A 27,781-nucleotide genomic window follows, 5' to 3' on the forward strand; every position below is an offset into this window, starting at 1 on the left:
GAACTGATGATGGCTCACCTTTAGCCTTTTTACACTACGTGCCATCATAAACACAGATACAGCCATGCAAGAGAGTGGCTTTGGGCAAATCTCTGACTAAGTCCCATGTATCTCTGTGGGGCTCACATTTCTCCATGCTCTGCAGATAGTTCCCTTTGGAGCAGGAAAAGGCCCCAGTGATGTTCACACAGCCCAGCATGGTCACCGCCCCCACTCTATCCTCCTCTCCTCCATGCTGGCACGCAGGATCCATTCCTCTGTGTCTGGGTCCAAGCATCAGCGAGGGTGGTCCGGCCCCCTACCAGGTACAGGCTGCTGTTGAAAGACACCAGGCACATCCCATAATCTGCAGGGAGCAGCGACATGACAGGAACTGGGTTTCAATCCGAGCATTTGTATGTAAATATGGATTAATTGAATTATAAAGGATAATCTGGAAACTCATGTTGGTGTTTCCTTATTCTGAATGTACAACCAGGATCAGGCGTTTTTTTACCCTTGAGAACTTGCTAACTTATTTAAATTAGAATTTTTATTCAGAACTACCACTCACTCAAGTGGTTAAGATACTCCACTTGTCTGTGTCCACTTTTTAACTCTGGATCTTGAAGCTACAGCTGCCATTGAAGCCATATTTACCACTGCCTTCATAGATGTGGCTTTCCAACACAGTCGCTGCAGTGTTCCCTACACCTTTAAAAACAGACAGGATCGTGTCAGTTAATAGAAATAATGTGACAAGGCTTATTCACTTTCTGAGATACACAAGATAATTGATGGCAATCTAGTCTTATACTGTACATCCAATCATAAGTTGATATATATTATATTTGATAGATATGAATGTGGCTAGAGTCTGCATCCACTTAGTTTAGCTTTGTAGGCTGTAACAATTATGTTTTGACTCTGTCCAAAGGTAATAGAACCTTTCTTCCAGTACCTCTACAGTTTTCTTGTATCTTACATCTTTATGCTAACTTTAAGCTAATCAGTTAGCACATCATTTTGCATGAGTTTGGCATTGATCTTCTCACCTGACTCTCTGCAAATAAACTTTTCTTCCCAAAAATAATGATATGAACAAACTAATCATGTAAGCTAGTTCTGTTTGCAGAGCAGTGAACAGTCAATCAAGACTTTCACCATGGTCTTGGTTTTTGATGTGTGAAAACCTGTAAATTCTCATCAACTGAACGTTTGCAGTGTGGTACTGGTGCTGTTGTGCTGCACTAAATGCTCGCTTGACAGGATCCCTGACACGCACTTCTCACACGCATGTCAAGCGCGGTTTGTTGCGTTGTCTCATCCAGCTCATCTCATCTATTTCTACCACAGGATGCACGCAGTTCTCTGCAAAAATAGACCTGAAAACGACCTGTAGACAGTCAAAAGGACATCATAGCAGCATTTCACTACAGTTTTAAATGTCCGTATATGTAGAAGGTGAGGGGCAGTTTTGGGGTGAAGGAAAATCTTTTTTTTATTATATTTACTGATAATTAATGAAGGTAAGGTCCATGTGAACAGAACAGCTAGGACCAGCAGGAGCCAGGCAGCTGAACACAAACACGAGAGTGAGCAGCAGCAGCAGCTCAGCAACACAGTATCCACATAGTATACAGGCATCTAGTGCGCTCAGCCGGTTTAGCTCAAGAGGTAGGACCGGTTGTCCACTAAGTTGTCAGAGGGGTGGTGCTTTGATTTCTGGCTTGCACTGCAAGTCAAAGATGAGCAGGTCAGCACCTTGCAATGCAGTCTCTGCCACATAAAGCACTTTGAAAGGTGTCATACATATGCAAGTACCATTGATGTTTTATGTGTGACATACTTGTAGAAACACAACTTGCACCATATCAACTACAGCCATCCACCTTCTTTTCAGTGGATCAAACACCGAAGCCTGTGGCAGTGCTGAACCTCCTCTGTAGCCTCCCCTAACATACACACAGCCACAAGAGGCCATGGAACCATCAGTACCTGCAGGGGGTTTTATCAACATTATTGTATATTTTATAAACCAAGTTCATACCTAGTTCAACCAGTAAGGCGAAACTTTGTGTTGTGTGTTATGAGCCTTATAAATTCAGGTATTTGATTAGTAATGCAGTGGTGGAGGTACATTTACTTTTATGAACAGTTATAAAGTCCTACAAGTACTACCAAAAGATTATTTCCATTTCTGCTGAGAATTCCCATTTTATACCACTTTATACATTACATACATTACATGTATCAGAAAGACTTTGTCCATAACTTGTATTTTGCAAATTTTAAAACCTACTAGTATAAAAAGTATTTCATATCAGCTCCAACTCAACTGGCTACAAAATATTGGCGGTGGCCATCATTTCTATTCTGTTTTATCTATTTTCACTATCAGCAAACCCTTTCACATTACATAAAGTTATTCGATCCATCTTATTGATTGAAGCAGCTTCAATTAAAAATTCATGCTAAGAAAACCAGAATCTAACCCCATCCCTTAAAAATGGTTAAAAAACATATTCGATCAACGTACCTGGCAGTCAACATGGGCTGGTATTCAGAATCACTGTTATACTTCCACACTGTATCCAACACCTCAGTGCTATTGGTTCTGCATCCCCTGCTCACACAAATGCTACAGCCCAGTAAGACCACTGCATAGCTCTCTTTGGAGTAATCAGGCATGTCTTAACCCACATCCACTCCCTACTGGACAGGTCCCAGCGCTGAACCTCAGACAAAGGACGGCAATAGTAGCCCCCAATTACTATCACGGTGGAGTTAGATTTCATCCGTCAGGGAGGGCTTAGTGAACACGGGTGTTAGGGTGAATGTAGACAGGAGGCTGTCAAAGTCATTTTGCTGTAAGGGAAGATGTTCAGCTCAGAGTAGAGGGTCAGGGTCCAGCCACCTGCCCACTGCCTCGGCCACCACCTCCTGGTTCTCCTCTGCTAGGACTGTCCTCAGGCTGTCAAGCTCCAGTTCTAGACATTCCTCTTTCTTGATCACCTCCTGAAACCTGCAAGTGTTCAGAGTCAGCCCACCTGAAATTACATTACTTTGGAATCTTTTATAGAGAACAGAGTGACTTTGGCAATCATAGCTTATAGTGATAAAAAGCAATCAAAGAGGGGAGTAGTTTATCACATCCTAGGAAAGAGCAGTTAAATAAAGACGGAGATTTTTTCTGGTTTCTTCTGTTCTTGTGAGAAATTTCCTAAGAGCCTAACCTTAATGACTGCATTACAGCACAGGTGAGAACTATTAGTCAGAAAAGTACTTCTTTGCTTTCATTTAGTCTGTGTTCCCATTTACAATTTAGACACTGAAAAAGAAAATCACTAAATACAAAGAGCTGATCTCTAACCTGCCTGCAAGCAGCCTGCGGGCGTCTTCCTCCAGGGTAAACCATGTGTGGAGCTGAGAGAACGGCAGCATGCCCAAGCAGTGGTCCACACATCCAGCAGGCACATGAGGAAGGCCCTGCAAGGCCCTCTTCACCCCCCCAAACTGCACCAGGTCAGCAGCCTTCAGCAAGCTCTCCACATTCGGATGGGGTATGGTGAATCTGGAGGAGTAGATGTAGTCTGCCAACGCTGATAAGACCTCCATCTCCAGTGCCAGCAGCCTGAGAGGAGAGGAGAGGAGAGGAGTTATGAAATGTAGAGGGGCCATTCTTACCCTTTCCTCGCTGTCAAACTGTATCATTTTTAATGGGATAGATAGGGACTTCAAAAGAGACACCAGCAGGCGATGTAGCAGCAAGTGCATGGCAGGTAGATCCACCGTCGGCAAAGTTACAACAGCATATAATAACACTGATGTCTAATTCAGTGTGAACAAAATACTTTGTCTAAAAGCCTGTAATACACACATTATCACCATATAAACATCGCCTAAATGTCTGATTTCATTGGGATAACTGTTTTCATTCAATGTATTATCCCTAAGTTATTATAATGACTTCAGTAACTAGTTATACAAGTGTGGTCTTGATAAAAGAATACTATATCAAGGGTAGTCTCTCACTTCATTGTTTAATGCCATAACGTATTTTGGGATAGCCTCCTGCATTCAGCATAACTTTGACTCCTTAACATTCCAGACAGTCATTTCTGCATCAGCTGGCCTGGTACCTGCTGCAGGGAACAGATTTTTACCTCAGGATGTTGTTTTTCCCAAAGTGATGTTTATGTTGAAGTTTCCCTCGACTCAAAAATGTGTTTTTCTCATTGCGACTTGAGATGTTGAGCTTCACTGTGCACAGTGTTGTAGTATGTGTAGCGTGGTTGCAGACTGGAAAGCTGAGGAAAGTTTCCCTAATCTGATTCGAAGACGTGAACAAACAAGCATGATTTTGTGACATTTTGGTCCAACATGCAACTCAAAGGGTACCTTAACGTCAGACTGAAAAACAGTGTTATGCTGCCCTCCCTGGTCGAATGTTTCAAGCTTAATTCTTGTGGCCACACCCACACAAGAGTGATGTCACAGGTAGGGTCGCCACCCACCCCATTAATTACAGAATCGTTACGTATTTTACACATAAATATAGTGACCTGTATTGGCTCACTCACACAGAACAGATGCAGAAATACAGATGTGAGTGGGAAGATTCACATGTTTGTCTTCCCCGCAGTGTCAGGATCAACAAAAACCAAACAGCAGTCTCACTTCTTCGTTCTTCGTATCCCATGCATCTCCTGAGGCTGAAACTGTAAGCTTCTTAATGACTTCTGTGTTGGCAGATCATGTTCTACACAGATATGTTTTATTTCTGTCTGTCTTTACTAGCAAATAAATGAATCAAATCACATTTGACTGACTGACAAGGTCTGATTTGCTGGTTAAAACGCAGTCCCTCAGCAGGGATTGACAGGGATTGCATATATATGACTCAATAGTAGGTTATATGATGCAAAAACACTGAAAATAAGCACAATTATTATATATTATTACGTAATGCTTTATCAATCTAGTAATCACAGGAGTTTGATACAACCGCCCAATAACGGTCCAGAAAATCGTTATTTTTACATTCACATTATTCACTGTTGTTTGTTGATTATGGGTATTTCATTGACTTTATTATCAGCCGTTAGCCTCTCCAAAGACTACTGGGCAGGAGACACAACACAGTAATAAACAATGCATTAAGAATGGTAAATACTCTTGCAATTCTAAAGCACTTTTACAGTGTACTGATCGCTCAAAGCGCTTTACAACACTTGTCAGATTCACCCATTCACACACACATACATACAATGATGGTGGTGGCTGCCATGCAAGCCGCCAGCTGCTCTTCAGGAGCAGTTTGGGGTTCAGCATCATGCTTTGGTCGTCAAACCAGAGTAGAAAAGATGAACCTTACGTCTCCCTGGTGCAACCAAACAACAACACAGCTTTAGTATAGGACTTAGTGAGGACTTTACACTCGATCTGAAGAAAGAAGTGAAGCATAGCTGGTGTAATGTGCCACTGGTCCTCAGGGCCCCTGCACTACATGTTTTAGATGTTTCTTTGCACCAACACACCTGATTCAAATTCAAACGAACCCGTCATCAAACTCTGCTAAAGCCTGATAATGACCCATTCATTTGAGTCAGGTGTGTTGCAGGGCAGGGAGCCCCGGGGACCAAGATTAAAAATTTTTTACAGCAATGCAATGAGGAAGTCTCGTGCACACTGACACAGAAAGGAACCTGACAGTGAAGTAATAGATCTTTTGTGTTGAGTATTTAACCTTCTGATCAACAATATTTGCTTATTCATAGATTCTCAGTTTTTTAATGAGGAAGATAAAGTGAAGGTGTCATTAGGTAGTAGTAGTAGTAGTAACACAGGCCATACCAGAATAGAGGAGAGTGAGAGCAAAACTTGCCAAATGTATCACCTTGTTTTGATACACAATAATGATTGAAACTATTTATAAATATTCCATTTGAAAGGTTGAGATATTGGCTTTTGAAACCTCTGCAAGTTGGAAGAACTACTATTCCCCCAAGTGCAGCTGGAATCCATGAAGGGCTAATCGGGTCATCCACATTCTTAGTAATAATTTCATCATGGGGACAATATGGGAGAAAAATGACAACATTAGTTACTTGCAGCCATTTCCTAGTCATGAACCAGCTCCCCTGTCAACCATTACCATCTAGTCGGGCAGAAAACAAGAACCTGGCTATATCACGTTGGCTTCAGTGGTTTTTCTGATAATTCATTGGTCCCTTGAAGAATCTTTCCTCTCTTTTCTTTTCCCCGCCTCTCGTACAGGGAGGTCAGAGGTCAGGGAGAGCTGGTGAGCAGCACTGCTGGAGCTGGCAGGGCTTCATTGTCTCTCTGAAGGACCGCACGGCTCAGCAGATGTTTGCCAATATGAGCAACGCAGGACATGAACCAAGGTTGTCCACTTGAATGACAGCCTTTAAATCACTAAATCATTAACGTTGCAGGATGTCCTCGCACTGTAACTAAATGCCAGCTACTGTATGTATTCATGATGCTGTGAACCAAAATATGAACCAGTGCACTGCTGTCCATGCTCTTATTATTTTGCCATGAATACGTATTGATGCCTTTAACATTGCCAAAAGTGCTCATCCATACACATTTACACAAAAGATACTCATACACACCTGACAAGGCTACTGATGAATATGACCCTGACGAATGGGCTGTGAGCACATAGTGCCACCTTGTGGCACCTGACTGGTGGAGCACTGCAGGGATGTGTCCGGGAAGAGACCTTCAGAGTCTCTCAGGGCATCCAGCATCTACTCAGAGTGGCTCATTGAAGAAGTCACGTAGAGATCGTTGGATCCTCTGAGTGATGTGGTTTTTATCCGTCGGTGGCATCAAAGCATCAAAAACAGATGCTTATTGTCTGTTTGACCACGACAAATACATGTTTAAACCACTATTGAACTGCATGTAGATTGCAAAGGCAACATAGTTGTTTTTTTTCTATGATGAAATGCAGTGTTTTGGGAAAAGCATATCAACATTGAGGGATGTAAATGTCCGTGGCGCTCTGTGGAGTCTCACCCCATTCTTCAGTTTGGTGTGCAAATGAGACAGTTGCTGCTGAAATCAAGGATTGCTCCTTTAAAAATTCATCAACACTTCATGGATAATAAATGGTGTTATGGTGATATAATATATATACATGCATCATTTGTGGTATTAAATGATGGTGTTGAGTTTTCCTAGAATCTGGTTTCTCTTAACAGCTCTCGCTAATATTATAATATCATGACACACATGGAAAACACGATGGAAAATCACTAAAAACACTATAGGTAAGCACACACACACACACACACACACGGAGCATAATATATCAGTGTGAATGGACAATAACATATCTGATCACCATGGTCCACAGGATACGATGTTGGTTCCATGAAGTGACGTGGCCTTTATTTTGGCAACGTCGCTCTGCCTTCAGTATAAAACACTGCACAGGTGACAGTCAGTGTGGCCAGAAAAAAGGTTCTAGTAGAGACTTTCTAATCAAAAGGCTGGTTTACGTTGGACCACACACTGGACAGGCTTTAGTCACATCCAGATGATAACCTGATGATCTGTCTTAAACAGAGATGGAAAGCAAATAAATTGGCCTACGTTTGCTTTCTATATAAATACTGTTCTGTTTGCTGTGGGATGGTTATTAGTTACTCGCAGATTAAGATTTTGTTCTAAACATTTTCACAACTGATCAAATGTGATGCATTGGTATTGGCATTCCTATCAGCCTTACCTTTACTAGAAATGGAAATGAGATTATGGACACTGTAAAGAGGTCCCCTCTCTTAACATTGTCCATAAGTGGTGGGAGGGTTCACTCAGCTGACATTTGGGCTTGCAAAGGTTTCCATCAATAGGCCTATTAAGGCAACAGGAAAGGTTAAAAGATAGGCCTGCACATCTGGTTCTAACACGCACGAGACCCCTTCTTGATGAGATGGAAATGTCCATTGTTGTAAATCCGCCAAATATGTTCTCAATTAAGCATTTCATTGTTTTGCCTCAGTAAATTGTTGAACATGTCCATTATTCAAATGGTCCCTAACTGTCAAAATGACAGATAATTAGTTTACAATCGTATATAAACCAGCAAAATATTCACATTTGAGATGCTTGAATCAGTAAGTATTGAACTTGTTCTTTCAAAATAATAACAATTCTAAACCACAATAGGTTCAGGCACAAAACCCACTTGGTCTGGGTTAGGAAAAGATCATGACTTACCTGGTGTTGTCCCCACAAACACTGCTGGAAAATACCCCAACCCTCAAGCACTTCACAGTAATTACAGATATACACCCAGGAGGGTTATCACAATGACAATGAAAAGCTACAGAGGCTGCAGTGCAATTTGGCACACTATGTTTCATAATTAATCTCTGTAGAAATAACAATAACTACAGCAGGCTGTTGATAAAATGGGCAACACATATCTTGATATGACAAATTTGGCAACATTAATTCCATCCAAAAAATGTGTAAAGAAACATTTTAAAAGTTCTGAATGCATGTTAATGACTTAACATGTTCTTAATAAGGAAAACTGCATCCAAGCCTGTTTATGCTGTTAGATGTGACCCAATGTGGTCGGCCTTTCAATAACTTTGACAAAATGTGAAGAGAGGTCGAAATGTTAAATTCATTTGTAGAACAAAATCCCCACATCTCCCACAAAAAACTTAACAAGACTTGAATCACATTGGCATTGCATGCTGGTCTTTTGAGGCCAGGATGAGTGGACAAACAGATTCTTATAATCAACCCCATGCTTTTATTGACTAGTTAATCACTTATTTGTTGTAGGCACAAACAGCAGGTCAACCAAGGGCCATACTGCATATGACAGCCCAAAACAGTGATTAAGACATTAATGGAATATTTGACATTATGGTGGATTAAATATCTGGTCATACACCAGCTGTTTCTGGACCCTCTCCCTGGCCACAACAACAAACCTTCCAAGTAAACTAGTCCAAACTTCCAATACTCGTTGCACAAGTTCAACAGCCTCACTGCTGAGCCTGGCTGTTACTTATGCACCTAAGCATCTCCCTTTAATACAACAAGCCTCACTGAAAGCTTCTTCCCACTGAAGAGAGAATTCAGGAAGTAAACAAAGCCTGCTGAGTCTTGGACCATAATACCAGGTTAGATCTTAGCTACCTCTGTGAGTTGCTGGCCTGCATTCCTATCCAAATCCATTTTCAAATCCCTCTACATTTGCATCAGTCTAGTGATGTTTTTTTTCCCCTTTCTGTCAGTCTTGGGAAAGAATCTTTTGCATCTTCACAGGATGTATCTCCCTATTTTAAAGGAGAGGATACATCAGCTATTCAGTTAACCACTGGCTGCAGCACATTATAGTCACAATATATAATTCATGCTTCAGCAGAGAATTTTGTTCATCCCTTAATGTTCATTAAAAACAATATATCCTCATATTGTGGAGAGAGATTCTGCCACCATGAGGCTTGTGGGTTTGATTGAAATTGGTTGAACAGTTGTTGGATTGGTTCAGACACTCACATAAGCTTCAGGATGAATTTTAATCACTCTGGAAACCCCTTATCGTTTAATGAAGTGCCATCATCAGGTCAACATTTGAATGTCTTAAACATTGTGGTTTGTCTATGCTACTCACAAACACAATATTATTTGAATGATGGTGGAATGAAAAGGATGAGTTCAGGAGTCTCACAGCCTGAGGAATGACGCTGGTCTGTAGTCTGGTGGTACGGCAGCCGATGCTTCTGTATCTTAGTAGGTCTTAGCCCAAGTGAGGAAGGGTCAGTATTCTGCATAATGTCTCAAAACTACTGTCTGGAAGTGGTAACACATGTGAGTAAATGCCAAACATTTATGGAGGTGTAAGGATGGCACAAATACCTCTTTTCCACATCTAATGGACTGGAGGTGTTTTGTTTTGCTTTTCATAAAAAAAGCTAAGATTTTAGAAAAATGCACTGTTATGCTGCTGGGTGATTGCTTTGCAGAGTCTCTGGGGTTTCTCTTTTTGTTGTGGCACCCAGTCTTTGAACAACACATAAAGAGATAAATGGACATCAGAGGTTTCTGCTGTTCATTTTATTAGAGTTACAAGAATCAATAAATACAATTTCACATGTTGCCTGATGACAGTGTTGATGAAAATCCTCAGACTGCAGTTGTGAACCAAATACTCTCTCCAGGTAGTATAAACCAAGGCCAAGGATTACTCCCATATATAATCTAAGACATTTTTGACTCATCTGAACAACATATCTGAATAAACCTTGGGACCTTCACAATCATGAGAGCGTGGATTGATGTAAAAACAGTACCAGGATTTATACTCAGAAAGATCATCCTCATCATTGGGGGCTATTGTAGAAAAGAAAAAAAGAAGAAATCACACCTGGACTTTTGTTCATTTAGCTTTAACAAATCGATGAAGTTTATGCCATTCAGTAGAAGCAACTAACATTCACCATGATCAGGTTAATCCTAGTTTAGGCAATCAAGAAAGGTACACATGTATGACCAAAGACTTGAGCTGTAAAACAGGTCAAATCACTGAAGGACTGCAACAACGTTTAGGAGACATCGTATAAACCAACAAGATGAAATACTTTCAGTTGTAGGATGAAGTTACAACGTTGACACAATAAGAATAGTTTATTTGGCAGGAAAGGGTACATTTTCTAGGAGTTGCACCAGTGGAAATACTGTTTAATTTCTTTTTATTCTTATCCGGTCTACAGAGCAAACAAGGCAAGTCAATGTGGAGGTGTTGCATTAAAATGGTGGCTACAGCTCTGATGTACATTTATGTGTTTAGCTATAATCTCCCTTTTCTACTGAAGATGTTTTGTCACATTACACAAGCACAGCTGTTGATAATAAAATGACAGCTGGCTCACTGTCACACTGTCAAGGCGTACTGTGACAGCTGAATAGAACAGAGCCATTGTTGATGTCTGAAGTTAGACCTTTACTACTGACAAGCTCAAATGTCTGCTGTAAAAGCCTAATGCAATTCAATATGTACTTGAATGCATAAAGGTCATTAAGAGTATTTGCATGTTGTAAAGTATTTAGGTCAGGTTAGCTAAAGTGGTCAGCAAAGGCTTCACACCTGTCTGATGTGATCACTGGTGTTCATAAACATATTAACTAGTGTGTTCTAAGGACGTCAAGTACTGATGGAGTGAATAAAAATTGTGTTCAGTGCGGTGGACGGTGGACGGTAACACAAGTGGAGTTTCCTGGAAGCTGGCCTGGGCTTACCCCCTTCAGAGGAGCAGTTTTGGGGGAAATATGCTTATTTGCTCTGTTAAACATAGCTCAAGGAGAATATCAATACCACAATCATATATCTCGGGTAAATATGGAGACAGAGGTAGGAGTAGTTTAGCTTAGCTTAGCACAAAGACTGGAACCAAGGGGAAACAGCTAGCCTAGCTCTGTGCAAAGGCAACAACATTCTCCTTCCAGCACCAGTGAAGCTGTCTCCTTACTTTGCTTACACACTGCTAACAAACACATCTTCAGCCACCATATGGATGATACAAAACATAAGAGCTCACAGGTATCTGTGGGGAGATTTGTTTCACCTTGAACAGAACAAGACCAGCTGGTTGCTCCATATTCTATTATAGTTAAGATACATTTAGAAAGCATTCACACTAGCACCTTCCAAAGTGGCTCACCCCGACTTTGAACTCCAGAGCAGAGTTAGCCTGGAGTCAGTGGGTTATCCCCAGAATAACGACTTAACGTGGGGTTAAAGGTGCCACTGTGAAAGAGGAAGGAAAGTTAAGTTGTGACACAACATTCTTGAATGTTGACATTAGTTGTGTGTTCCAACAGGTGGGCTGATATAAGTGTAGTGGGATTCTGACGCCAAGCCGTGTATTTATGTAAAGTCATTTCATATGCCAACATGTCAGTGCAATCATTTTCCCTGATTAACAGATCAAACATCTTTCAAACTGTTGTGCATGTGTTCCTACCCTATGTACTGTGACGGTTCTAAAGCCAATTAAAAATTGTGTGACAGCGATCTCACAGTAATATGAAGCCTCAAATCCTCACTGCACAGGACGCCTCCCTTTCATCCTCCCTTGACCATGTGGTCAATTTGTTGCATAAACCGCCAAAACTGTCCAAAAACTTGAGTTACCTGTCAGTCTGCATGACTTTATGTTGACTCTTCTTGGTTCATTTGTAAAATGTCAATGTGAACAGGAACCAGACCAGCACTAATATTCAACAAAGTATATTTTTTTCTTGTTGGTCCGGACAAATGAACCGATCGTGAAGTGTATGTCTCGGACGGGGCAACTGTGTGTTTAGCATTCTGTGTATTTTGTATTCACCACATTTGGTTTTTCTCTAATTCCTACAATAATACATTCTGTCCGTCAGACCTGCTATCACTGCTTTCTGTAGACCCTGTTCTCGCTGAGTTACTTTCCCTGAATTTCAGTTCAACAGTAAACTTGCCGGTCATCATTATTAGAGTATTCACCGGCCCCAAATAACAATTAAACTCTTAAATACTTCACAGAAACTCTTGTCTGATGCAGTGTCAAACATAACTGCATGTGATAAAAGACAAACTTTCCAACATCACTGAGAGTCCAACCATAAAGTCTCTTGCAGACAAATTAATATTTTCAAGGATTAGAAACTCAAAGAAAGACATTTTACAAGCAAAATTGTAATTTAAAAGTTAAAAATACTGTCTTAATATTGTAAGATATGTTTCACACTATCACAAAGAGCAGCATGTGCCTGCCACAGTGCAGACGCAATATTCCCATAAGTGCAGTGTTTCAGGTACAACTTATAACTGGATCAAGTACCACCCAGGTTACGACTAGATACTTGCTTTCAGTTCCTGGAGGATGTCGGTGCCACTGCTCCAGGCAATAACTTTAGCCTTTAGAGAGGTGTCATCTTCCTGACCTTCCAGTTTGGCCAGCAGTTTCTCCAGGGTGTACCCCTTTCTGGGCATCGCAACATCGTGCCCTCTCAGACAGGAAGTAGGGCAGAGATCATTCCCACCATCTCCCACGTAAAACACACGTTCGTACACCACACCTGCATCAGACTGCTCCGACAAATACAACTCCAAGACCTTTTTCTTGCAGAGGTTGACAGGGCAGCGATTGCAGTCATGAGAGTGGTAGCACTGGACCTCCATGTACCCGAGCTCGTTGAACTTAGCCGGGTTGGTGAAAACCTGATCGACCGCTGCCCGGAGTCCAGACGCATGGAGGATCCAGTCTATGAACATGGTGTTGGAGTCGGAGATGACAATGCAATGAATGGTGCTTTTATGTTCTGCTATGAATGTCAGCAGGTCTGTCATTCCAGCTGTGAAGGGGATGGTCTCCATCACACTGCGGACCCTGTCAGGGCTGACCTCCTGGCTTCCTGGACGCACAGAAACAAACAATGGTCAGAGGACCGAAGAAAAAGCCGGTTGGAGGAAACAATAAAATGTTCATATGCAAATATTTTTGCCACTATAAGTGGCCTACAAACAGGATAATGAATTTCCACCTATGTAGTTCATCACTCTGCCCATGAACTCAGTCCAGTGGCCTTTTCTGTAGGATTTCTTCACAGAGTCGGGGAGAGTCTGACCTGGAAGGCATCTGGGAAGAGACACAACAAATAAAGGTCCGCTGTGGATAGTGATTGTTATACAACTTGCAGCAGTAAATATCTATACCTTACTTAATGTTTTAAAAATGCATTATATAGCGATAATCAATTGATTCAGTTAATATTGTATTGACCTTATCACCCAAGTGTCACTGTTGTCATCAACCACAGTGTGGTCAAAATCAAACACCATCAGAGTCTTCATGTTTCACCTGGAGAGAGACAGCACTGTCAAATACAGAACAATGTATATTAAAGGGGCAGTATTTAGTTTCAGGATTTTAATATTTACACTATCTATGAAGTAATAATACATGTGTGTATTTTTTACGCAGTCAAACAGAATACAGTGAGAGCAAAACTATCGACACAGCAATTAAAAATGTATCATTGCGAGTAAAATACATTTGGGAACTGGGCATGAAACATTAATAACCTGAGGAGCAAGTGACTAGCTAATTGGGCTAATATGTTTTATATTTAACCCATTACAATATCACAGATCGTTAAACAAAAGCCATTTAGATGACAAGTACGAAGACAGAAGTTATGTGTAAACACACCTGCGCACTGATTATGTGTTATGAGGACTGTCAAAGTAAACACAATTATAACAATTTAATGCAAATTCCTCCTTACACCATTTGTTATTTGGCGGGCAAATAACGCACGCACGTTATTGACACGTAATTTGGGAAATAAGGAAGCGATGCAGCAGGAACATTGTGGATGGCAAGCAGAATCAAGCCTCCTTAAGCAGAAATGGGTCTATTGTATGGCAAGTTCAGCTTCAAAGCCCTGCAGATGGTTCTCTCCACAAGAACAAAGTTATTTGCAATTCCTGGCAATGCAAACTGAGTTACTTACTCAGTTGCTGAGAACACAGTTGATGCAGAGAGCCCTCCTCCCTCTGCTAATGTGTAGCTACACTTTACAGGCCGCTTCACATTTAATAGTTTAACCTTTACAGGTGTAAAGTTGGACATTGTTACTAAGGACTGTTACATTCAGGTCTTTATGCCCATCTGTTGTTGCTTGTTGGACTTGAGTTTTCAATGTTTTTAGCATGCAGCACCTTTGAGGTTATTCTGTTCTGCGACGCAGAGTTTTATATGAAGTCACGTGTTTTAGTGTTCTGCTAATCAAGTAAACCTGGCAGGAAGTATTGGCTGGCTCAAAGTTTCAGCTATCGATTAGTGAGACTGGCTGAGCCTGCTAGGCTAACATTGGCCATGTTAGCTAAGGCTAGCTCTTTCACTGACTTTGAGCAGTTTATATGCAGAAATGTGACCATATTACTTGACTATCATATCACAATCATCCCATGTGTCCCAACAACAGAACAGACAACAGAAACTCACACATTTCTTTATTTAATGTGATGTGTTAAGTTGGCATTGTCAATAAAGACTTATTCAATGTCTAAAACCAGCCCAGTGACATCACATTTGCATATTGATCAGGGGGCTGAGCTCATCTGACAGTCAGTCTCCACACACACACCGTCATGTGTCGGCACTCCACTCCACTGATCAGTGTATTGATCAGGGATCATTATATGCCCCTGAGACACCAGTGATGTAAGTTACTTTTGGCCACTTTTCGATCACGGTCTCATAACTCCATAAATGATCATCCAACTATGTCAACTCTCAATAAACCGCCCTACTCTATATGCCGATTTCACCACAACACCTCAATTAATCATAAAATGTTGTAAGTTATGTTTGATTCGCTATATGTTTTTAGCTCAAACTCATTATATTTAAAGTTACTCATTTTTTAGAAGAAGTCTGGTTCACGTCAACCGCGTCTCCTTACAACTTAACGGTCTTGCCGTCCATTCAAATCAAGCTCCATCAGTTCAGATCAGGTTTGTGGGGAATGATAAGGGTTTCAATGAGTTATAGACTCGGTTATCAGACATACAATTCATGAAATAGATAAAATGGTGCTGAACGGCACACAGACCTCCTGCCTGTCTTCATCCACCGGTTATCTTCCTCCTCCTCGTCTTGTTGTGTCCGAGGTGAAACATTTCCGGGTTCATTATCGCCACCTGGTGTTTCAGAGCCTCTTTTTAGAGTCTTTTATAACACCTGTAACTATTATGATGATTATTATTATTATGGAAACAGTCGTTCATATAATGGCCCATGAGAACACATACGTTGAGACATTACATAGTTGTGTTTTTAGATACTGTGTGAGGTTCACTGTAATGAATGTTTAAACACGAATCCTGAGAGCACCTGAAGGCATCACTCTCCCTGCCGACCACTGGGTGGCAGTAACACCACCGACGACTTGGACTCACACAGACAGAGAAGAAGACATCCTGTCGGTTCAGTTCCTGGTTGCATAAAGTCCCAAACCAGCCTCTGTTGTTTTTTCTCTTATCTTTCAGGCCAGTCGTCGTCTTATTTCTCACAGTATGTTTAAAGGTTTGGGGACGTGGTTGGGTTTGGAGAGCCCGACGTTCCCCAAGACGTCGGAGGACAAAGACCTGATGGTGGAGCAGGAAGAAAAGGTGGTGGAGGCACAAAACGAGGTAAACAAACAGCAGCCAGCTGACGAGGATGGAGAAGCAGAGACCAACCAGGACAGCTCCGAGCCGGGGAAAGGACTGGGTGGTGAGAACAAAGACTCTCTATGATGTTTCTGCTTTTGACAAATAAATCAGTTTAACGTCGTGCTGGGAATTAGCAGACGCCCTTCAGTGGCTCGAGGATTTGGTGTCTTATTCACCGTGTGTGAATCTCTCTGTCCATAAAAGTACTGTTCACTTTGTTTACATGTAACTGAGAGTGTAGTGTGTTGTGTAGCTGTGTTCTGGTGCAGCTGTGTTGTAATGTGACAGTCCCACAGTGTGACGCTGTTGTCTCCTCCTCTTCCTCCTCCTTCTGAAGATTACATCTTTAGTTTTGCCTCCACTGCTACGAAGAAGATCTCTGAGTCGGTGGTGGAGACAGCTCAGAGCATCAAGAAGACCGTGGAAGAAGGGAAAATAGACGGCATCATTGACAAGGCATGTCGCTTTACAGGCTTGTCTGACAAGTTTGGCTGCATTTGCAAGACAGCTGTGCTCTAAGAACAGATGTTTGACTTGTTGTTGTCGAGTGCAGAGATGTCCTCAACATGACATAACATTATCATGACAGTATTCCTGCAGAAACATTGCTTAATACCACACTTTCCCCCCGAATAACAAGCAAATTCCTCCACTGAACGTGTGTGTGTCTGTGTGTGTGTATCTGTGCAGACTTTCCTGGGAGACTTCCAGAAGGAGCAAGAGAAGTTTGTTCTGGAGAAGAAGGCAAAAAAATCAGGTAACGTCAGGAGGGAAATCTAGCTTTCAATGAAGTTGTAATTTCTTGGCTAGAATTTTATTTAAATCAGCGGTCCTCATGATTTCCTCCAGGCATTTAAAAAAAAAAACACACAATACTTTGCAATGAGTCAGACACCATTTATAAACAAGTTAATGCAATTCAAAGTTCAGGACACAACTAATATAAAGTGTAGAGCAAATAGAGACAAATGTGCATGAAAATAAAAGAATCATAACAATTAAATTTAATCATTTTAGTTACAAGTTACAGTTGGAGCTGAAAATTTGACATGTAAAGCAAAGTATCAGTCATTCCTTATTTTCTTCTTTGCATATCAATATTTAACTGTTACAACATTGTAGTATAGTGTAGTGAGGTTGTGCATTGCAACAGAACATGTCCCATCTCAAACCTTTACTGTAGTCACTAGAAATGCACCAGAGCTCAGGTTTGTCTTTGTCTGGTTTTTATGAGCTACTGCAGAAACCTGCAACATGGTGGACTCCATGTAGGAGGCGTGTTCGAAGGCAACAACAACACAATGATGCTTAGTTTCAGGCGGTTTTACAAGAAAGAAAACATATTAATGAACAAAATATCCAATGTCTGCACCTGAAGTGTCCGTGCTAAAGCGGTGGACTACAGCAGAAATTGTGATGATGTCACGATATCATCAGCACATACAAATTGCCGGCCACATATCGTCTATTATTCCTGATCCAGGTGTGTGTATCTTGGAGCTAAGACAGGCAATAACATTGAGATTCATTCGGAGGTCTCTCTGAAAACAGGTTTTGTCTGGTGTGTGTGTCAAAGTGAATGTTTGTGTGCTGATGTTTGTGTCTAGAAGCAGCGGTGCCTCCCTGGGTCGGCTACAATGAGGAGGAGACGATCCAGCAACAGATCCTCGCTCTGTCAGCGGTGAGCAAGAACTTGATACACTACATTACTGTGTCAACACAATCGCTGTCCTGCCCTTTTTGGTTGAATGTTTGCTCTCTGAATGTAGGACAAGAGAAATTTCTTGCGTGACCCTCCGGCTGGTGTCCAGTTCCACTTCGACATGGAGCAGATGTATCCTCTGGCTGCAGTGATGCTGGAGGAAGACCAGCTCCTCAACCGCATGCGCTTTGACCTGGTTCCAAAACAGTCAGTACTCTCCTTGTGTGTGTGTGTGTGGTTGCATGCAGTGTGCACAGTGTGTATTTTACATTACGTGTCTGTTTCTGCAGGCGTGTTCATCAGGCACAATTTAATTGACCTGTGGAATCAATGAGCTTGAATTGATGTTGATGTGTTTGTGTTTGACAGTGTGAAGGAGGAGGTGTTCTGGAGGAACTATTTCTACCGGGTGTCTCTGGTGAAGCAGTCGGCTCAGCTGACAGCGCTGGCAGCCCAGCAGCAGCAGCAGCAGCAGCAGCAGCAGCAGCAGGACGGTGAGGACAGGGTGGACACTGAGGACGTCTTCCTAACAGGTCAGACTCTGAGCTATGCTTATTAACAACAGCTGAGATTATCCATATGGTTATTCTATGTGTTGATGTGTTAGTGTGTATTCACCCCAAACATCCAGATCACTGTTGGGGATGTACGGATGGGAAAACTCCAGAGATACTGTACGTGTAAGCACGGTTCTGTTTTACAGATGTCAATCATTATCGTGCTGGACACACAGTGTATTAGGCAACAGTTCACCATGAACAGATGCAGACAGGCCTGAAATCACATTTTCATAGGTTTGCATATCTATATTTCTGTCCTCTCCACCATGGGTTAGTCCTGTCAGTGCAGTCTGTGGCTCTTTACAGCATGCTTTACATTAATTCATCTCATGAACTTCAAAACTATCGGCAGTCAAATCCAATTTTGAATTCTGAGAAATCAGTCAACTTTGACTTAGTCTTCATAAGCTGCTTAATAACTGAGGAGGAGAAATGAATGTTATGACAGGATAAAAGGACGATTCTTACAATAAAAGAGCAAATTAGTCAATCACACAATATAAAATAAGTTTAGACGTGCACCGCGATGTGATTGATATTGTACAAATTACTATCTTGAAAATGTACTCGACAAATGAGATCAAACACATCAGTAAAATGTGTTAACAACCCAAATGAAGAGAGATTTAGAGTTATTTCTTCTCTCACCTCATTCCATATATCAGCAGTGACTTGCTGTCTAAATGTGGCACATTCATGTTCTTCTTTTATACCTTTACCTATGTGATATGTAGTTTATACATCTGCCCCAGCTGTACTCTCTTTCCACTCTTTATTTATGTACAATTATGGTAGAACAGTTATGATTATTGCTCTACAGCAGAAGGTGTGGTAAAAGAGGATCCTCTGCTTTGTGTGTTCCTGCTTGTTGCACCACAGATGTTTTGTTTCAGGAAGTGCTTGTGGATTATTTGCTCTGTGTTGGGAGGGCCTTTGCTGCACACATCTGACATTTGATTGGATATCTGGGAGCAAAAGAACTTAAAGCTGAAGGTGTGATATAACTGAGCTCTTGTAGGATTGAAGGCCATCACAGTGATGTTAGGAAGGTGGAAGTTAATGGGAATCAGAGTCGGCAGTTCTTGCCACCCGCTTCCTTATTCCTTATCAGTGCCACTCCTGCTGTGCACAACCTGGTTTACAAACCATAGACAGAGTGGTGGTTTGAGAGCTAATCCATGGGTCACTGATATCAGCAAACAGCACACGGTGATTTGCATCAGGAAAATTAACAGCACTATATTATTTTTTGTAGACAATGTCAGACCAAAGACTCCACCAGTTTCCATCGGCGACATACAGAAGGTAAGGCTATTAAAATGAAGATGTGTGGTGTGTATGCATATCTTGATCTCATCTGCTAACAGTCACTTGAACAGAGATGTAACGTTGAATGTCTTTCCTGTCCGTGTGTCTCCCAGCCACCTCAGGAGGAAGAGGAGGAGATGTCGACAAGTCCCGGAGTTTCTGAGTTTGTGAGCGACGCTTTCGACGAGACGGCCATCAACCAGGAAGACCTGAGGAAAGAGATGGAGCAGCTGGTGCTGGACAAGAAGGACAGCGTCACCTCTGCTGACGGTTAGCGCTCTAAGAGTTTCTATTGATGCTTCAGCTAAATGTTGTCTCTCATGTGCTCTCATCACACCTGCCTGAATCGTCTTTTCCCCGTACACTCAGACGAGTCAGCAGACTGGGAGAAGGAGCTGCAGCAGGAGCTTCAGGAGTACGAGGTGGTGACGGAGTCGGACAACAAAGACGACCAATGGGACCAAGAGATCGAGAAGATGCTGCAAGCCGACCAAAGCTAAACAACTTCTGCGTGTGTGTCCTGTGCAGTGATCTGGCCAAGAATGGATGAAAAGTGACCGGTGATGCAGAGGTGGATGAACTTCCACATCATCCGCCCACCCAGCTGTGATTACTTCCTTGTAAACATTCTCCTGTACGTGATGAAGGTGTAGGTCCGATAGCAGGAGTGTGTCACCTCTGCTGAAAACAGCGGTTATGTTCAGATGTGTTAGTAAAGTGCGACTTCATTGTTCCTTCCTAAATTGGTTTAACTGACTTGCTTTCCTTCACCCTCTCTGTTTCTGCTGGGGAAAGCTGCTCGCGGCACTCCAGTACAAGTACCATGATTTTATAATGGGAGGAGACTGTTTGAAATGACATTTACATGTATGTTTCCACTGCTGCTCTTTCTGGTGGGTTGTACAGTAAAGTCTTAGTATAGTAACAGAAAAGTTCAATCAAATGTAAAGTTACACTTATGTAAATAAAGAAGATTCTAACACTATTCCAAACATCTGCCTGGCGTTTTGCATTTTGTTTGTATTTTGTTTAGCGAGGCTGTAACATCATTTTCATACAGTACATTCCAGGCTTGGCATCTTCGACCTTCTAATTTAATTTGATGCTCTCTGAAGTCTGCACATTGATGTGGAAATAAAGACAAAACTTTGAACACAAACTTCACATATAAAACAGATGATTTGTTCTATGAAAATGGTGGAGTTCCCTATAAGGAAGTCAGGCAGGACTCCTTCTCGTAGTGAAATACAGCAACTCTTCCTCTAGTAGGATCTGAATACGTCTTCCAGCACTGATAAACACAAACATCAGTTCAAACCTTTAATGTCTTGAAGAGTTGTTGAAGAATGTTTGAACAGAATGACGAGGACTATAGAAATTGAAGTAAAGAAGATTTGAAGACATCGTTCCTGTGAAGGCCACTCCATGTTATTCATGTTTTTACCAGTGTTTAATGGCGCTCTTCATACACCAACTGTAACCCATCGACACTTACGACGAATAACGGCAGTAAATTATCAGCATGAAAAATCAGGTAATATATTTTCCTACATGTGATTCAGACGAGAGATCTCAGTGATTTCATTGTTTAGTTATTTTACCATAGCAGGATGTTGCACTTGACAGCACATTCTGTCATGCTGAAATGAACATGCAACGCTTGACAATGTTTACAGTCAGACTTAACGGAACAATTAGACATTTAATGAAATACTCCTGATACTGTATGTCTCATGTCTGTCATCAATACTAAGATATCCTGAAATGAACGGCCATTTTTCAAAGATTACCCTTTTCACTTAAATAGTTGATCTGATATTAGCATTTGCAATGAAAAAACAAATAGTATTACATTCAAAACAAATGCAAAGATGGATTTTTACCAGTGGTAGACTGTTTTACATAAAAACTTAATTACACAGCACATGATTGTTTGAGTGACATTAAATGTTAAAGACATCGTTCCTGTGAAGGCCACTCCTTGTTATTCATGTTTTTACCAGTGTTTACAGTTTTTCTCGATTGTTTACACACATTTTCTGAAAGCATGCCTCATGCTCTCAGAACTCTACACACAAATCAAAAATCACACACACACAACGGGCAAAACCCCTCAATTCTCCTGCAAAATGAAACTTTACATTCAAAACAATGTTATTTCTTCTCAAAATGGTGTTTTGTTTTCAAATGACAAACACAAACCATCAAATGAATAGACATTTATAAGAACCAGCTGAACACTGATGTGCTCAGTGTAAAACACTATGATGAATGGAAAACACTTCTTCTTCATTCATCATAATGACTTTGGCCTTTTTTGTTCAGTTACACTTACTACAGTCAGTACATACATAAGTGTACTGTAAAATATTTGAGAATATTGTTTTTATGCTCAGAACACACAAATACACGGTAACAGATATATTTTATTTTTCCCACAAACACAATGTACACAGTGTACATCCCAACCAACACAAAGTTCATATACAACAATATACGGTCTACCTACAAAACAACAGAAGAATTTACTGAACACAGTTACAGTAAAAAAAAAAACAACAACAACAAAACTGTGCAGCATGATCTCCTCTGTTTCGGTCTGGCCACAGCAGCTCATCCACATCACAAGCAATGTTTTCCCAGCCAAGCAGCAAGAGAAACATCACCTAGCATGGTGAATCCAGCCATGAAAAGCACCAGCTGCTATATATCCACACGTGTCTTCCATAGCTTGGAGAAGGGGTATACACATTTGTGGATTTCGGTCATAAACTTTCCATCTCCAGGCAGAAAAACAATTCTCAATAGGATTGAGGAATGGAGAATATGGAGGGAGATAAAGCGTGGTTGGGCAGTGAACCAGTTACGAACCAGAGCAGCCCAGTGGAAACTTACGTTGTCCCAAATAACAACGTACCTGAGCTGCTCTGGTGGAATGAGTTGGTTGTGTAGGGTGTCCAGGTGTTTGTCCATGTGATGAGTCAGTACACATAGTAGGACAATTGACATAGAATTTTGAATGACAGAGTGTTCTTTGTGAAAACAAGAGATTTTCTTCATGAAAATTGTGCCAAATGCAGAGAATTGTGTGTAGTGTTTTGAAAAAAGTGTGTTTTAGAGCTGCAATTTGAGTGTAAAGCAGGAACTGTGCTTCTAGTTTAGCAGAACTGGTTCAGGGGGTTGGTGCATCAGTTACATGTTGTGGTCATTGTGTCTCAAGTACCAGTTTTTGTGTGTAAACAATTGAGAAAAACTGTAAATAGTTGATCTGATATTAGCATTTGTAATGAAAAAACAAATAGTATTACATTCAAAACAAATGCAAAGATGGATTTTTACCAGTGGTAGACTGTTTTACATAAAAACTTAATTACACAGCACATGATTGTTTGAGTGACATTAAATGTTACTTACTGGTGTGTGATGGAGATTAAAGAAATGCTCGAGAGCAACTCACTCATTTTGGTCAATTTTAATGATAATAATTATATTTTATGCAAATCATTTTTACTCAAAGTCTGAATAGAGTCTGAAGAACATCTGAAGTCTACTATAAAACATTCAGCTCTAAATGCTGCAATGTATACATACTGTAAAAACCTCTTTTATAATACACATCACAGTAATACAAAAGACAACTACATTATCTACATTAAAAGAGTTTAAACCACTTGTAAAAATACAAATGAAGCTAAAATTTCATCTAAGTTTCAAGGAGAGTTTCAATAATAATAATCAGCTCTTCCCAGTCTAGTTATTCTGAAATATAGGCTCCGGGCCTGTATTATGATTTCTGAGTGAAGCTGTCTTCTAATTCCCCAAATCCACTGCAGTGTTGTGATATCTGTGAGCTTCACTGCGTGTGCTTGTGTTCACCACCCAGCTGGTCTGTGGTGGTTAATATGACAGGATAGCAGAAGCACGGAGGTGTAGGATGTAGGTAGAGCTCGCTCACTGGTGTTTGGACTCCCTCGTCAGTTGTGGTTTGTCACTCAGATTAACCGCAGCTCATGGCACAAATTCAAATGAGGAAACCGTCAGTCTAGCGGTGGAGCGTGCTTCTGCATTCTGTCATTTACAGTACTTGAGAAGAGTGCTGTATTTTTACTGCTATGGTTTTGATTTTTCCTCTGTTTTATGCTTCACATGTTGTTTCCTTCAAAAAACAAAACAATCCAGGTCGTCCATGTTAATGTTTCAACCCTTAGGCCTTCATCAGGGCTCCAGTTTAGATCGTATGTCCTGTTGTTAAAGGCCTGCACAGCTCATTTCAGCTTGACTTACATTTACCTTTCAATCAGTGACGGTGACCTTAGTGTGTGTGGCTCTTGCATCATCACTTGTCACTTACTGCAGTCCATGGATGTTTCATCTATAAGCTGTCAGTGTTTTGTGTCTGATGATGTCTGATTTGACCGTTCCATCGATGACACCGCAGGGTGCTGTGGGTGTTTGTGCCGTCGTCAGCAGGCTCACAGAGACGTTCTCTCCTCACAACAAAACAAACAAAAACAAAACGACCTGCATTGAGCTCTTTAATGAGGACCTGCTGCATCATATACACTGTGCACGTCTCATGAACACATTTTAGTAGAACGCTGTACTATTCTTATTTCAGAGCTGATACTGTTGTTACCCAGAAAAGAACAGGATGTGACTTTGGTTTCACACCTTCGACACACTGATGAGTCTTTGTCTGTCGCTCACATTGAGCCCGCTGTGATTACTTTCATATGTTACTGAGCCAGATGATGTGTGAAGGACGACAGGTGAAGTTATAATGTGTTCAGATGTGAGAGGTGATGACCCGCTGCATGGACACACACTGCTCATTAGACCCTCAACCTGCTTTTTCTGATTTCCCTGCAGCTTCAGCTGGTCCAGCAGCGGCTGGCTCACTGTTACAGGCTTTTTGTCATTCGGCCATGATGTGTCCAGAAATAAATCCTTATTTAATCTGGTAATATGTGGAAATAATCCAGCTCTACAGCTTCATTCATCGCCTGTTCTGTCAAAGAAGCCATTGAAAAAAAAGGATGTGGGTTCCTGGGAAGTTATTAAGTCAGTGCTTCTTTTCAAGTGATTTTCCTCTCTGCAGGATTTCCTGAATTCCTAAGTTGTGAAAATAGAGGAAGGGTGTTTCCTTTGACCAACTCACTGTCTGTTCAAGTGTTTACAGTGTTTCCCATTTCCACAGAAATCAGGAGTTCTCAGTTTGACTGTCAGTGGTGAGCTGCACACTTAAAGGCAGTTCGTGTTGCATGTGTTTTATGAAAAAGAAGAAGACAAAACTTTTTCACAATTTTTCAACCAGCTGGGTCTTAATCTGTCTGGGCCTGCTGCCTGAGTAGAGCCTGTGTACGGAAAACACTGCAGCTTTTGTGTGTGTGTGTGTGTGTGTGTGTGTGTGTGTGTGTGTGTGTGTGTGTGTGTGTGTCCTGTACAGTCATCTGGCCCAGAGTGGATTCATGGTGACCACAAGACGATGAACTTCCACTTCCTCTGCTCAGTCCTCCATCTGCGGCTCCCATCCTGTGAACACTCTCCTGTGTGCAGTGAAGGTGTAGATTCAGTGTTCTGATGTGTTACAACAGAGCTGCTTCACTGCTGCTTCCTCATGTGGTTATTTGTTGTTGACTTGTTTACCTCCACCCTCTCTGTTGTTAATGATACAAGCCACTAGAGGGCGCTCCAGTGCCATTCATTTTAAAATAGAAGGGGCCTGTTTGAAATGACACTTGGAATCTTTCTGAACACTGCAGAATTATACTAAGAATAGTTACAATTCAGTGAAGTTACAAGGATGTTAATACAAATTGATATAAAAAAAACACTTTAGTTACATAAAAAAACTCCTGTGTGCATTTCTGCTTTACTTTGTTTCTCAGCAACTGAAATAATGTTTATTTTATTTTTGTTATCTGTCATCTCTTAATAAATATTCAACTGTTAATTTAGACAATATGCAAATAACAGAAAATACTGTTTCTGTGATTTTGAACAATGCTACAAAGCCCTTTTGTGAAACATAAAGTCATCGTGGCTGCTTACAGGCAAACATGACAGTGATGTAGAAAGACAGACAAGAGTCTGAGCAAAAATGTAGATATAAATAAAATAAAAAGAGGGGATTTGATTTTATACAGTAACCTGGTGGAAATGCTTTAATTCCATATAACATTATGACAGGAAAGATTTGCTTACAATCATATGGGAGACCTCAGAAGGACTCTTGCATCATCCTTGCATGAATAACAAGTAACAAAATGAGGTGAGGATGTTTCATGTATTTTTAGTTACGTGTGCTCTTTCAGGTCAGTTGAATTGAGGAATCCTGGTCATTTACAGTTGCAGGACATTGAGGATGTCCGTCTGCTCCTCAGCTCTCCATTACACACCTACATGTTTGTGAACTGCAGGGTTTTTATATTGATTTGGCATTGAAATGGCAGTCGTTTCAGTTTCCTGCCTTTACTTCAGACTGCTCAGTCCTTCCAATTACATGTTCATTCCAGGCAAAGTCCCTCTCTGTATGAAGTGCGCTCTGTGAGTTTGTCATTTAATATGCGGTTTAAATGATTCAAACAATGCCGCTCTGGCTGAATGTGAGGTGGAACTGAGGCCAGAGAGCAGCGGTGCCAGTGGAGAAGAGGGAGTGTGTAGGAATAGAACGATGGAGGCGAGGTCGGGATGTTTTGGTAGTAGAAAGTCTGTAATCATGTTCAATGAGACAAACACATAGCTCTGCTTGTGCCAGCCAGACATCAGACTTGTCTCTGCATGCTCCTTACGTTTCTGAGAGTTATGGAAACAGATGGCACGCTGTCTGCAGTGTCAACACTACTCCCACCACAGTAAAGAATGAATCGGAGAATAAATACTCATTTGTAACTGGAAATCAATACAAGAATCAATATGCTAATTACGCTCCTCTCTTCCTCCTGCTGCCCTGCAGGTTTGTGTCCAGGCACACCATGTGAAACAGGAAGGAAGCTTAATGAGTCGACCACTTCTCAACACACGGCGTGCATTGCTTTGTCTCTGTTCCTCACACACACACACACACACACACACACACACACACACACTCCTGTCACACCATCACAGTCAGGGTCCACCAGCTGGTCGCTAGGTGGACTCACAGTTGTCACCATGGTGACAAAGCCCGGCAGATGAGGACTCGTGTGTGTGTGTTTATTGCCTGGTTTATCACTCCTTGAATAATGCACAAAGGGGAGCCTGTGTGTGTGTGTGTGTGTGTGTGGGTGCTTGTGTGTGTGTGTGCTTCTGTGTGTGTGTGTGTGTGTGTGTGTGTGTGTGTGTCTAGCCCACATAGCCTGCAGATTGCTGTCTGTATATTCCAGACAAAGAATCCAGAATCGACAGAGATGAGAGATCAGTGCGGTGAGAGAAGCGCGTCACACAGCTTGTGTTTAATGTTTGGTATGAACCCACCAGGACCAGTTCTTATATCACGCTTAATATTCAACACCGACACTCTGTGCAGCACGATCAATATTCTACCAGGGTACAAAGGGGAGGAATTGTTCCTTTGTGTTAAAGGAAAGCAAAGATGAGGGGTGGAACAGAGACGGGGAGGATTAGAAGGTAACAGACCGAGAGGGATGCAGGTGAGAATTTCGGGGGTACGTGGTGTGAAAAGATAAGAGACGAGAGCTGCACGTTTGTTCAGACAGCCTGCTCCTAAAAACCATGATCAGATTAGTTTCAGCACCTTGTACTTTATTATTTCACCTTACTATGTGAGATACTGAGGGGCTGAAACAGAAGACAGTGGAATTCTCTGTAAAAAGACATATCAGAAATATTATAATGTAAAGTGACACCAATGTACGCTCTACTGTTCAATATGATGTTTACGTTTCAGTAAGAAGCCAAGAAAGACCATGATAATTGTTTTTATATGACATTTAAATTGTATAAGACACTATTTTACTTCTTTTTACTCAACCT

At 41.3% G+C, this 27,781-nt stretch overlaps 3 protein-coding genes across 4 annotated transcripts; 1 reads left to right on the forward strand and 2 right to left on the reverse strand.

The window, feature by feature from the left end:
• Positions 1 to 2,868: 2,868 nt before the first annotated feature.
• Positions 2,869 to 6,758, reverse strand: LOC115580367 (kelch-like protein 23). The gene is made up of 3 exons (XM_030414642.1): positions 6,634 to 6,758; positions 3,353 to 3,613; positions 2,869 to 3,004 (listed from the first exon to the last, which is right to left on the reverse strand). The coding sequence occupies exons 1-3, from the start codon at positions 6,756 to 6,758 to the stop codon at positions 2,869 to 2,871; spliced, it is 522 nt and encodes a 173-aa protein (XP_030270502.1).
• A 3,318-nt stretch (positions 6,759 to 10,076) lies between these two features.
• Positions 10,077 to 15,720, reverse strand: phospho2 (phosphatase, orphan 2). 2 transcript variants are annotated; one of them, XM_030414783.1, is made up of 4 exons: positions 15,637 to 15,720; positions 13,800 to 13,877; positions 13,561 to 13,655; positions 10,077 to 13,431 (listed from the first exon to the last, which is right to left on the reverse strand). In XM_030414783.1, the coding sequence occupies exons 2-4, from the start codon at positions 13,868 to 13,870 to the stop codon at positions 12,872 to 12,874; spliced, it is 726 nt and encodes a 241-aa protein (XP_030270643.1). In that variant the 5' UTR covers positions 13,871 to 13,877; positions 15,637 to 15,720; the 3' UTR covers positions 10,077 to 12,871. The 2 variants fall into 2 exon arrangements, with proteins under 2 accessions (XP_030270643.1, XP_030270644.1); XM_030414784.1 differs by having other exon boundaries at positions 13,800 to 13,893.
• Positions 15,721 to 15,963: 243 nt separating this feature from the next.
• On the forward strand, positions 15,964 to 20,799 carry LOC115580452 (synapse-associated protein 1-like). Its single transcript, XM_030414782.1, has 9 exons — positions 15,964 to 16,298; positions 16,575 to 16,693; positions 16,928 to 16,994; positions 17,845 to 17,918; positions 18,007 to 18,146; positions 18,309 to 18,472; positions 19,755 to 19,804; positions 19,921 to 20,077; positions 20,177 to 20,799. The coding sequence occupies exons 1-9, from the start codon at positions 16,100 to 16,102 to the stop codon at positions 20,305 to 20,307; spliced, it is 1,101 nt and encodes a 366-aa protein (XP_030270642.1). The 5' UTR covers positions 15,964 to 16,099; the 3' UTR covers positions 20,308 to 20,799.
• The last annotated feature ends 6,982 nt before the right edge of the window (positions 20,800 to 27,781 follow it).

The sequence above is a fragment of the Sparus aurata genome, chromosome 4 (genome assembly GCF_900880675.1).
Source record: "Sparus aurata chromosome 4, fSpaAur1.1, whole genome shotgun sequence".
NCBI classification, from domain to species: Eukaryota; Metazoa; Chordata; class Actinopteri; order Spariformes; family Sparidae; genus Sparus; species Sparus aurata.